At 30.5% G+C, this 13502-nt stretch overlaps 1 protein-coding gene across 2 annotated transcripts; it reads left to right on the forward strand.

Moving 5' to 3' along the window:
- The first annotated feature begins 10626 nt into the window (after window positions 1-10626).
- Window positions 10627-13453, forward strand: LOC108343938 (ethylene-responsive transcription factor ABR1). 2 transcript variants are annotated; one of them, XM_052867009.1, is made up of 3 exons: window positions 10659-11059; window positions 11162-11437; window positions 12031-13453. In XM_052867009.1, exons 1-3 carry the CDS (start codon window positions 10903-10905, stop codon window positions 12831-12833), a joined length of 1236 nt encoding a protein of 411 aa, XP_052722969.1. In that variant the 5' UTR covers window positions 10659-10902; the 3' UTR covers window positions 12834-13453. The 2 variants fall into 2 exon arrangements, with proteins under 2 accessions (XP_017437886.1, XP_052722969.1); XM_017582397.2 differs by having other exon boundaries at window positions 10627-11437.
- The last annotated feature ends 49 nt before the right edge of the window (window positions 13454-13502 follow it).

Below are 13502 nucleotides of genomic sequence, written 5' to 3' on the forward strand. Positions count from 1 at the left end.
TCCTTTTGAACCGATTGCATTTTCGATTGGACTGGTAAGTCAACTTTTCCCTTCTCTGTCTCCATTCTCAAACCTAGAACATGCAATGTTACTGGTTGTATGTTACTAGGGGGTTTTGTTTATATGTTTTTTGTTAAATCAAGCTCTAAGAGCTGTTGCTGTCACTACTTTGGTGGTTTGTAGGGTTTGGTTGAGTTCTCATTTGGTGAGACACCGTATAGGAGCGTTCCTATGAGCTTGGTAGTTCAACTCTGAGGTAAGGGGAGCTAGTTGCATTTTAGGTGATATATGATGTGCCTGTTTGATTTATTTTGATTGTACTGTTATGCTGTTTTTTTTTTGTGATGAGCATGTTTAAATTGTGCTTGTGGAAATTGAGGAAATTGTGTGATCATACTATGCTGATTTTATTTGACTGGATGAGTTGGTTGACTGTAATTGATTCTGTGGGAGAGGTTTGGAATGAGAATTCTGTGATGACAGTGAAAAGGAATAGTAATTAATTGTATAGGTACTGGGTTAGCTTACTGAAAAGGGAAGTGAGATAGGACAAATGGGGAAAGTGGAGTCTAAAACACCATAGGACAGTTTGGATAACTTAGATAATTGAATTGGGTCTCGTTGAGAGCACTGTGTTGGTAGGATAGAGGAATCTTAAAAATCTGAGTTGGCACATCCCTGATCATAGAGCAGCCCTGGCCTGGTCCAGTACGTTGTGACTAGTCATATGTGTTGGCGCCGAAGGTGAGACTAATGCGTTCAGACATCTAATTCTTCTCCGTTGACCAATTGGGTAGTAAAGAGTGGTTGAGATGGAAATTAGGGGTTGGTATTGTGAGAGGAGTAAAGGGTTAAAAGATTACTGTGAAATTGTGCTTAAATAATTTATGCTTTGGTGTTGAACTGGTACATGTGGAAATTATGTTTGTAAGTGTCTCTGTTGAAATTAATCTGTTTTGGTTGAAATTGTTCTGGTTGGAGTGTTTGGAGTAAGGGCTTTGTGATAGCATGTATATGGACAGATATTGTTTAAGGTTACTGTGAGGGGAAGAGAGATATATATAATTGGGTATTTGATGTCTAGAACACTGTAGGACAGTTTTAATAACTTACATAATTAAATCATAACTTGTTAAGAGCCTTTCTTTGTTGGTAGGATAGAGGGGACTTAAAAACCTAAGTTGACACATCCCTGATCATAGAGCAGCCCTGGCCTAGTCCAGTACGTTGTGACTAGTCATATGTGCTAGCGCCGAAGGTGAGTCTGATGCGTTCAGACATCTGAACCCTCTCCGGTGACCAATTGGGAAAAAGTAAGATCTCTACTATGATGAAAATTAGACAAGTAGTTTACCAAATAAGAACCATATATATATATATATATATATATATATATATATATATATATTAGAACATAAACTAGTGCATGGAGAGGATTTCACTCATTTTTCTTCTTCTGTTTGGATTGATTGATGTTGTTTGACTGCTAGGATGTATGTATGATGTTTGAGTGGTTGTAAAGCATGTGAATGTGAATTATGATTATGAGATTCAGTATGAAATGGACATCTCAGGGTGAGATGATTGAAAGTGATGTGTGGGGTGTTGTTGTTGTTCTGTATAACTGTATGGATGCTTTGAACTGGTATGTCTATCCCTACACTCGAAGCACTGTTCATACTCAGATAGAGGAGGGCAGTGTAAGTGGTGACAGTAGAGGGAGGTCCTCGTCTATAGTCTTAGAGTTTAGACATAAACAGATTGGGAGATTTACCTTGCATCGTGTTAGAGAGTGCCAGCTGAACTACGCAAGTGCAAAGATGACCAATAGTTCGATAGTGATACCAATCCGGATGAGTCGCGTGAGTGTTTGAGTCATGGTTTAAAGTGTTATGTATTAATTGTTTTATATGTACTAAGCATGATGATTATTAATTGATTGAACTGTATGATTATTGCCTGTTTATCTAGCTCACCCTTGCTTCTGTGTTGTGTGCTGCTTGTGTATGTTTTTCTTTGCGATGATCATCCACTTGGATGAGAGCAGATGTTGTTGAGGAAATACCTCTGGAGCAAGAGCTGGAGGAGAATGATGCTGCTGCACAGTCTACTTAGGATTTAGATATTTAAATTCTTGGATGTGAAATACTCTAAACTGTCTAAGTTTAAAACTCTGTATTATATTTTGGATGACTGTAATTCTGTATTTAATTACTAGTCGTACTCTAACTGTTCTCTTTATTGGGAATGTTGACTCCTAAATTATATGATGTGGTTACTATATTTGGGATGTCACACTCGGTGCCCTTAAGAGTAGCTTAATGCATCACTAAGGCCTTAATGAAGTAATTAACTACTAAAAGGGTTTCATTTTGGGTTTGAAAGAGGTTAGTTACAAGGACTCTCTTCATTTAATGTTTTGACCAACTTAATTACAAGCATAAGTTCCTTATTTAATAATATGATAAAGGAATTATGAAACAATAATACTAAGAACTAATAACTCACATCATCTTATAAATCTTGCAATGATAAACACACCGGAACATGATTAATGAAACACAAATAACCAAAAAAACCTATATATAAATAAACTAAAGAAGTCATAGAGAGAAGAAAATATAATAGAAATAAGAATAAATGATAGAAAGAAAAGAACTTTATAGACAAATGAAGGGATAATAGAAAGGGGAATAAGTTCAAGAAAGCAAAGTTAATAATGAAAAATGTGGAAGAATTTCTATTTATTTTTTAATAAAATGATAGAGACATAACGATGGACATAATAGTTGTACATGTGTTTGTAGGTGTTCAAAAGTCACCTAAAACTTTTGATATATTTATAGAAATATTTAAACGAAGTTCTAGATAAAACCATGTGCCCACTTTATTGGTTTCTCATTTTATTATTTTTTTATGGTCTTCAAATAAATTTGAACATTCAAATAATGATAAATGCTTATTCATTGACCTATCCTTATTAGATAATGCTGTCAATGACTATTTCTTTAGGGTTGTCCATGCTAATCAAAAGCCCTCCATTTTTTACCATCTTGGCATAGTAGTTTGATCATTTCATATTGTTCTTCTATTATGCACTTATCTTTGATAGGTTTGCAAGTGACATGGATTGTTTTTCTTTTCCTTTATTTGAAAGATATCTCTTTAACTCTCTCATATCTTTCTTCATTCTTTGGATAGTTTTTTCTTCAAATTCTCATGATCATAAATCTTTCAAAATCTTTGAAATTATCATATTTTGAACCTACCTTCATGTGTAACTTTGCAAAATATTATACAAGACTATAATTATTAATATATTTTCAAATATCATTGCAATAATTATTATGTTCTATATAATCTCATGTTATTTTCCCAAATTTTGTGTAATTCAAAATTTACTCAAACATCTTCACTTTATCCTTAACAATGATATAATAATTGTTAAATGTTATAGTATTGTTGTGGCTAAATAATGTATTAAAGATATAATAAAATATAGTTGAACAATTAGGTTTTGTCTTTATTATTAATTTATTTATAAGATATTCAAGTTTTATTTATATATATTCTTTGTAAAATAAACGCTATATATATTCTAAATATAATTTAAAAGGTAATAATATGATAAATAATTTATGAAATAAATAAGTATATAGGTGATTGTGTAAAGCAACATTGCGACAAAGGTGTAGGTATGGAGTTGAATCCTAGATGGGAAAGTTTCACGTTTATTTAGAAAAACTCTAACTAGTTAGGAATTGTTTTTGGCTTATCTTTTTTTGTCAAGTTCAACATTCAATGAATAATCTTAAAAATGATGATTAATGAGGACATACCAAACTTCCTAGTAGATTGAAGTTTAGTTGAACCTATATATTAGACCAAACTAATTCAACACTTTTTCTCACTTTTTAAAAGGATTTATTATTATTTCTAGACTAAGACCATATTTAATTGTTATATTTTTATTAATATTTTTTTTTGTTAAAAAACTCTCATAAAATTGATAGAAAAATAGTTCATCTCGAATGAACAAGATTGTGAATTCAACACTCGCTAATATAATCATATAAATTTTTGTTAGATATTCAAGGATTTTATTTTACTTAATGTACCCTGTTTTTTTCAGGTTAAGATGAGATGAGATTTCTTTCAAGTCACTTGTTTAACTTTAATTATCGAGTATTTCATGCATTGTGTCTATAAAACATAAAAATATAGATTAAAATATTGCCATGATAAGATTTTATGTTTGTGGGGGGTTTATAAAAATCTTAATATACTTGGTGTTGATTGAAGAAATTTCAGTTTGATTAAAAAATAGGAAAAAAGGTATCCTTTAGTTAAATAACTATTTCTAAAAATGGAAATAAATAAAAAGAACTGAAACCTTTGTTTATTAACTATTTTTTACTTGGGCATTGTAATTTCATTGTCAATTTTATAATTCTTGTTGTACCTATTTTATTATTTTTTTAAAGTAGTAGTAACAATAAGAACAAGAAAGGGCGAAAGTTGTGTCTGAAGAATAAATTCAAGACCTTTAGCCTGAAAAACCAAAAAAAAAAAACGATTAAGATATTTTAGTAAATGAAAAATTTATCTGTTAAGCACTTTAAATTTCATTCAATACAATATTTTTCTAAATAAGACAATAAATTATTTTTTATTTAAAATAATAAAGAAATAATATTTAATGTTTATTTATTTTCTCTATTTCTTTACTTTGCTTTCTTCTAAAAAAACATCAGTAATCTTACATAGAACTTAACTGAAATCGTATCCAATGGAGGCGGAACGGTTAACATTCAACACCGTTTGGTCTATCCACTCAAGTCAAGGATTGGGTAGTAATTTGGCCAGCACTTAAGCTATTGTTAGGCCAACAATAATCAAAGAATATCTAATTAAAGATATTGATAAGCAGGTTATAAACAACCAACGAGATTTTCAGGTAATCTGTTTATATCTTATTTTATATTTTATTGGGCTTGTATGAGCTCAGGATCCATGAGGTAAATTGTAAATACAAAGTCAAGACCGAAAGTCAGGTACATTCCACTTACATTCCATTCAGGGTCTACTCACAGTCAACTCATATTCTCAAATATTCGAACAATGATAATCATTCACTAAATACTCAACCAAGAGTCGAGGCTCTTTAAATCACACGCCTAACTTCAGCAATCCTACCGAAACATTTTGGCGCCCACCATGGGGTCGGGAGGCATCCCTTATAACCACAAGGAACCAGACAAGGATGCAGTCTCACCATCAACGTCAACAAGCATCTACGGCTTTACAGATAATTATTTTGATATAGATTCATTTTATTATTTAATTTATATGATTTAATTTAAAATATCTTAATTCAATATTATAATATTGTTCAAGACTTATTAATGCACTCACCACTTAGTCAAAATTTGGCCTCGCAGGTGTTCGGCCATTTTTTGTTTTATTTAATTATTCTATTATTTTATTTTTGCTATTAAATGGACTATGACTGTAATTTTATTTTTGTATATTTAATTTTTCAATTAATTAACTATTCATGTTTTTAAGAATTAATAATAAGTTAAAAGTATCAATTAGGTTATTTTATTAAAAATAAAATACTTAAATAATTAAATAAAGATAAAAATAATATTTTATATATTTAATGTAAGTCCGTGAATAATTGATATGCATGAATGCTTGTTATATTATTCAAATATTGTATGGTGGTTTCACTTTGAAAGGTCTGTGAAACTAAGAAAACAAAAGAAAAATTAAAATAATAATATAATAATAATATTTGGTTTTTTTATATAATGATAAGGGTAGAAGAGAAAAAGTTTATTTGTTGGTGGCTACATCCTTCACCCTTCTTCGTTCTCCTTCCACTCTCATTTTCTTTTCCATATATGAATTAGATTTCAAAATTATTTTGGAGTGATTTAATCTAAGTAATAGAGTTTATTTGGACAATTTTATTGAGATAAGAGGAGCTAATATCTTTTTACTTTTGTTTTTGTGATTGTGTATTAATATATAGATGATAGATGAATAAATTAATTTGTTTTGGTGTGATGATGATTATCTAATGATAGCATTAAAGAATTTATAAGTTGTGTGTAAGAAAAACATATATCATTATTTTTATTCTTTATTTATAATTGTTGCAATATTTATTTGTCTTTATTATGTAATTTTATTTTATTAAGTATCTATAACTTCATTCTTATTTATATATATTTTCTTTAATTTATTTAGTAAATGTTACGAATCTCATATTTATTTATTTGTCTTTAATATTTCATTTTATTTTATTCACTAGAGTATCTATAATCTTATTTTTATTTATTCTTTATTTATTTTATTTAATGAGATGTCCATAACTTTATTTTATTTATATTTATTTGCCATTTTATTTTAATCATTGAAATATTTTAACTTATTTTTTATTTATTATTTGTTTATTTTATTTGGTGAAGTATCCTTAGTCTCATTTTCTATTTATGTTTATTTGTACTTTTAATATGACATTCTTAACCTCATTTCTTATTTATTTATATTTATTATTTAAATTTATTTTATTAAGTGAGATTTCAATAAAATTATATTTATTATAATTTTATTTTGTTAAGTGAGATATTCTGAACCTTATTTTTTTTTATTAATGTAATCTATTTTTCTTATTGAATTATGGTTAGAAGTAAATATGCATGTTTATAGCACTAAAATTTTTGGTGTCATATTATAGATTAGAGCACTTTGGTCCTAGATAGCATATGAAAAGTGAGTTGTTGTGCTTTTGCTTTACATCTAATTTTTTTTAATGTGTTATTAATTCTGGTGTCTTGTTAACTTTTTGGGAAGCTTACCAAATCGTGTAAATAGTAATCCGTAAGACCGAATATCCTTTTTCAAAGGACTTGAGTAATAACAAAATAGTTGCACAATTAATAAATAATGTAAACTAAAGAATATTTCATAATTTAAGATTATATACAATAGATTAAATTGATGCATAAACAAGTAAAAATAATTGTGGAAGTTAAAATGCTTAGATAGTGAAAAAAACGAGAAATTATATGGAATGATATTGTTGGGGTTAGATTTCACCAACATCATTCTCATGAATATAAACATAACTCTTCTCCATTATACTAATGTCAACCTACAAGTTTACTTAAACCCTAATTCGATCGTAGAATGAGTCTAGTTTTCCTTATTAAGAGTCAATCACTTGAACTCCTAATAAACAAATCTGATTTATGAAATAGGATTTAAGATAACTAATGTGTCATGCTTCATTTCTAGACACAAGCTTCATTAGGTATTTTGTTTCTGTTCTAGCTTACAAAAGTAATTTCCCAACACCATATGAGCCAACATTAAGCAATAGATGGTCAAACCAAAGCAAACATTAAGTAAAGAAACAAAGACACTTAAAAGGAAGAAGAGATTGCTCCCACAAAGCTCTAGCACACTTCCAAACTCTCCAAGAACAAGAAATCGTGTCCAAAACTACCAAAGCTCCCTTTCTCTTGAGCAATCAAGTAGAAACAGGACAAAGTTGACATGTCAGCATAAGTGGTGCCCGACTTGTTGAACTCTTAAACTTGGTGGCACCCGACGTTGTGTAGGTGTTGTCCAACGTTGGCCAACTCTAGAACTAGGTTTGGTTTCTGACCATATGACATTGGACACAACTTTGTGGCACCTGACGTAACTACACTTCTCTTAATTCAGGTTCTTGATTACTTTTTCATTCTTCTTGAAGTTATAAACTCGTAACAAAAAGTTTTCTAACACAAAATTTACGTAAAAGAATAAGGATTAATGGTAAAATTAAATTAATGTAACCCAAAATGTTATATTTTTATTATTTATTTTATTCAATAAAATGTCAATAATTTCATTCACATTTATATTTATAATAATATTTATTTTATTGATTGAGGTATTTTGAACTTAATTTGTTTTTATTATTTTATTTTATTATTATGATTTATTTTCTTATATAAACTTTGGTTAGAAATAAATATATGTATTTATGACACCAAAATTTTCTTATATGAATTGTAGTTCAAAAAATCTATTGATTAGATTTCAAAATAGTTTTGGAGTAACTCAATCTATCGAGAAATAGAATTTAAATTGGACAAATTATTTTGAGGTAAAATGAGCTAATTATCTTTCTATTTTTACTTTGTGATATGTTATTATTGCATTGATAATTGATGAATGAGTTGATTTGTTATCATGTGAGATGATTATCTAATGTTGACATTGAGAAATTTATAAGTTATATGTAAAGAAAATATATTTTTTTTAATTCTTTATTTATAATTATTTTAATAATTATTGAATTTTATTTTATTCAATAAGATATTTATAACCTCATTCTCATTTATATTTTCTTTTTATGTTTTATTTTATTTAGTAAGATGTTGCTAATCTTATTTTTATTGAGTTGTATTTTATTTGGATATCGATAACCTCTCATTTTTGTTTATTTTATTTGATATGGTGTCTATAACCTCATTTATTTATATTTGTTTATTTTTTTATTTTGATCAATGTTTTTAACTTCATTTTAATTTATTTTATTTGACGAGTCTCTAACTTCATTTATGCTTATATGAAATTCTATTTTAATTAATGATGGTTTTTAACCTCATTTGTTATTATATATTTTATTATTTCAATTTATTTTATTTATTGACATATAAAAAATGATAATATTTATTTTATTAGTTAAAGATGTTTTAAACTTCATTTGTTTTTATTATTTTTATTATTATTATTATGATTTATTTTTTATATGAATTATGATTAGAAATAGATATGCGTTACATTTAATAAATACATCTTTTAATGAAAAAATAATTAAAATATTTATAGACTTAGTTTAGCGAATTTATAATTAATCAATAAAACAAAAAATCATAAATACCAGTATATATAAATTGTTATGAATTATAATAGGTGTAAAAGACTTGCACAACATCCAATCACGTTTTATACAAGTATAATTCTTAAATTAATTATTATTAAAATAAAAGCTTACATACATAGTAATTTATTCTGATAAATGAGTGACATGGGAATTGCTGCGTGGCGGTACGGTAACCTTTTGTGTGGACCCCCACTCTCTGTATTCTTCTCCGTATCTCGTATTTCTGGTCCACACGTGTAACCTTTATTCTCTCACTCAAACCCACGTTGACATTTTTACCATCTTTTCTAACTCTTACTATTATCATATTACATTATATTATTATTATTATTATTATTATTATTATTATTATTATTATTATTATTATATCAAAGTGGTGGAATTTTTACATAATCATACAACAGTGCAATAACTTTAATTTTAATAATTTATACATGGTTCTATGATAAAAATTTACGGTTTTCACTGTCTCGCAACTATACGTAAGCTTTTTCCTTTTTATGTGAACAATTCATACGTATGATGATACATATATTACTAATAATTAGAGATAAACGAACACAATTAAAAATAAGATAATTGCCTATTTGGTATGCATGCAAATGATCAATATGGAAAGAATCTGTTCGAAATAGCGACCCAGTAAACGAGTTGACCTTATTTATAACACCCTTTAAAGTGTTAAATATTTCTACCAAAACCCAGAAGTGTCAAATAACACATAAAAAGGTAACCAAATTTGAAGAATTCAAAATCAGTTTACAATATGTTTCCTGTTTGAATTTCTTGTTCTTGATCATCACAAAACCAAACTCACGTTCACTTGTCTTCTGCATATCACAGAGCCGTGTTTTGACCATAAATCGCATTCATTCATTCAATTTTTTTACCCGTTTTGGAATACAAACAAATATATATACATAAATATATTTATGTATATATTGGTATAATATTCTGAAATAAAATGTTTGTAATGTGCTTTATGGAGAACTACCTAAATTTTGTAATCAATATATTTATAAAGAAATTCGCAAGTTGGTACTGTGCCAATTTATCAATTGGCTACAGTTTATGCCTTTATCTTCAACACTTGGTGGCTGTTGCTGGAAAATCATCCACTTGTACAAGTGTTAAAGTGGTCTATAATTTGTTAAAAGAAAAAAAAATATCTTAAATCAATAACTCTAAACTGCCAATATCAGTGATTGATAAATAATAACAATTAAAGCATACATGTTTATGGTTAATTCTTTTTTTAAAATGTTTTTACCCATTAAATGTTAGAGCTAAAAAAATTAATCTTTTGGCTGTTTATGGTGATAGAGTTCAATTGAAACATGATCTCCTCTGTCTCTGTCTCTCTCTCTCTCTCTCTCTAGACTGACACCGACAGCATTTGCAAAAGAGACTGCAATAAGGTGTTAACTAGTTAGCTACAATTTGTACTTTCTATCTATTTCTCAGTCAAAGCAAGATTACGTGTGAACATAGCCACCAAAATTCTCAGCCGTGACAGAGAGAATACATATTTTATAATTCACTCTTTTTTTAGTATTTGCCAAAATACCAAAACAATTTCCCTTTCACATATTTCAGAAATCCAAAAACAATTTGTGCACCATGAAAATTAAACTACTAAAGAAATTATAAAGGTGGTAAAAGGGTGTGTGCGTTGAGGTGAATGTAGAAGCCAGAGCATACGGTACAGGGAAAAGGATATATACTTATAGCTTAGTTTACACTATTTTAATGGTGGCTGGTACCTTAATTCCACATGCTTAATTTTGCAAATCTTTTGCACCCCTTTATTATATAACCGTTTCATCCTCCATAGCATTCCAAAGGGTGTTCCGAGAAGGAATCAAACAACAAAATTTCCAGGTGGATCTTGGTAAATTTGATTTTGGTCCAAAAATAGTAAGAAAAGAAAAACACCATAGTCTATAGTTTTCATGTCCTTGCTAACGGTGGCGTACCAAAGGGGCTCAGGTGAGTTTATCCGGTTCACCGCGGATGACGGTGGTGAGGGTGAACATGGTTATGGACATGATGGTGGTAGTGGTGGTTCAGCAGGCTTCAATTTTAACCAAGGGATGCTGCAACAACAAGGTGAGGTAACAATGCAAGGTGGTTCTTTGGTTTCAGGGTACAACAGGGGTGATCCAGAGTTGAGGCAAATGGTTTCAGCTTTGACACATGTTGTTTCGTCAGGGTCTGACCAGAGGAGCACCGAATGGATGCAACAAAGTGGTTATCCTATGATGTCAGGTTTCGCACATGCACCTTCTCTTTCTCGTTTGTCTTCTTTCTCTTCCTCTCCTTCTCCTTCTTCTGGACCCTCTGGTGTTGGTCAGAAAAGAGGGAGAGAAGAACAAGAGACTAATACCTCTTCTTCACATAACCTGATGCAACAACAAACTGCTCCCAGACTCTTCAGAACAACACTTGCTGACTTCATGCTACCTTCTCAAGGAGACTCATCTTCAGGTGCAACTCCTTCATTACACGACATCCTCAAATTACCATGAAACATGTTTTTCATATCTACAATCATCACAATCACAACTCACACATCATTTCATGTCACCCTCATCTCATCTTTTGCATCTAAAACAACAAATGGGGTGTATGTAAATCGTTATTTCCATTATCTTAAACTTTCTTCACCAATTTATTTTATCTTTTCCAAACATCCCAATTTGTTGAATGAAACATGCAGCATCATTAGTCTGTGTTATGTGTTCAGAATCAAGCACTCATCCTTCTTTTCATTGAATCTCCTTCCCTGCCACCTAGTGCAGGGGAAAATCATTCTTGCTGCTTATATTGCATGCATAAACACCTTCCATTTCTCATTTTCTTTTATCAAGTAGAATTTCATTTTCCAAAACCATGTTATCACAAAGAAAAGTTTACCATGCTGAACATGTTCATTACTCATCAGTCACATACTCAAATACCTGCAACTACAAGTACAAACACCATGGTTCACAATTAAGCCATTTATTACACAATGGCATGTTTCTCCACACTAGTGCAGATGTTCTGTGCCTTCTATCTCATCTTTTGAATTTAACCAGTGACTGAAGAAGCTCCCACCTCCACAACTACAACAGTAACAGCAGCAGCAACTGCTGTTACTGCTGTTACTGAAACTACGACTGGAGATGGGGAAAGGAGGAGAAAGTACAGAGGAGTGAGACAGAGGCCATGGGGGAAATGGGCAGCTGAAATCCGTGATCCACACAAAGCCGCAAGAGTTTGGCTTGGCACATTTGACACAGAAGAAGCAGCAGCAAGAGCCTATGATGAAGCTGCATTGAGGTTCAGAGGCAACAGGGCAAAGCTAAACTTCCCTGAAAATGTTAGGGCAGTTCCCCCTATTCAACCTTTCCAACCCGCCACAAGACTAACCGTTTCTGACTCCTCCACCACTCAATTCCGACCACTCACCACGGCCATGGCGGCGCCACCCTTCATTCAGCCGCCAAATATGCAAAGCTCCTCTGACTTGATCAGAGACTATTTGCAATACTCTCAGCTTCTACAGAGTGATTTTCAACAGCAGCATCATCAGCATCAGCATCAGCTTCAACAACAACAACAACCACAACCACAACCTTCTAGTTTGCTTCAGCAGTTCTACTACAATGCACAATTGGCTTCTCTTCAATCACCTTCATTCTCTTCTTCTGTGTCACAAACTCCATTCCCGTTATTCTCAACATCTCCTCAATTTTCCTCTGCTTCATTTCCCATGTTTTCAAGTCAACAAATGAGTTATTTCCAACCACTGGAAAGCCTCCCTCCAGCCGGCAGCAGGCCGGAGATGCCGCCGTCAACATGGTCCGATACTGGTGGCAACCCGCCACCTTCCGGTTGATCCAATGTTTCAGCTTCCTTCATATTCTCCTTTTGGTTTTTTGTTGTCTTACCCTTTTTCTTTCTTTCATACTTAGGATAAAAAAAAACTTGTTTTACTTATTTTCAAGGATAAAACTTAAAACACAGTTTTTTTAAGTATATTTTGTCACTATTATTATCAAATCAAAATTAGAGTTTCAGTTTATACAGATATTTAATCCAAAATGATAAGATGAAACTCCAATTTTGAAAAAAGATAGTACAAAAGATACCTAACTATAAGTTTGTTTAAGTTTTGTTCCTTTGTGAAATGATGGTAAATTCCTTGAACATGTAGTTTTGGAGTTAACTATTGTTTTGTTCGCATTCTTGTAAAGAAGATTATTTGAAAAGAGAAAAGGTGGTTGAAGGTTAAAGACAAAGTAGCATTTAGGTTTTTTAGGGTTATAGTTTATTTGAAATTCTGAATGGAGATGATGTTAACATTCTCCTAGATATATATCCATGGAAAGATGTAGAACCTCATAGCTTTTACATACTCTGTCTGCTATCTGCTATACAACCACAGATTTTATCAAAATGTTCTTATACTTTACTTCTTTTTTTAATAATATTTTGTGGAGATTTATTTAGTCATCATTATCATTCTTTATCTTTTCGATTATTTTCGATCTGTTCATTTATTCCA

The sequence above is a fragment of the Vigna angularis genome, chromosome 8 (assembly GCF_016808095.1).
Source record: "Vigna angularis cultivar LongXiaoDou No.4 chromosome 8, ASM1680809v1, whole genome shotgun sequence".
Classification (NCBI taxonomy): Eukaryota; Viridiplantae; Streptophyta; class Magnoliopsida; order Fabales; family Fabaceae; genus Vigna; species Vigna angularis.

Excerpts from the sequence above, each read along its gene's own strand:
- LOC108343938 (XM_017582397.2), top strand. The coding sequence starts at position 10,903 with ATGTCCTTGCTAACGGTGGCGTACCAAAGGGGCTCAGGTGAGTTTATC. Across the intron at positions 11,438-12,030 it reads TCAAGGAGACTCATCTTCAG|TGACTGAAGAAGCTCCCACC; the intron begins GTGCAACTCCTT and ends GAATTTAACCAG.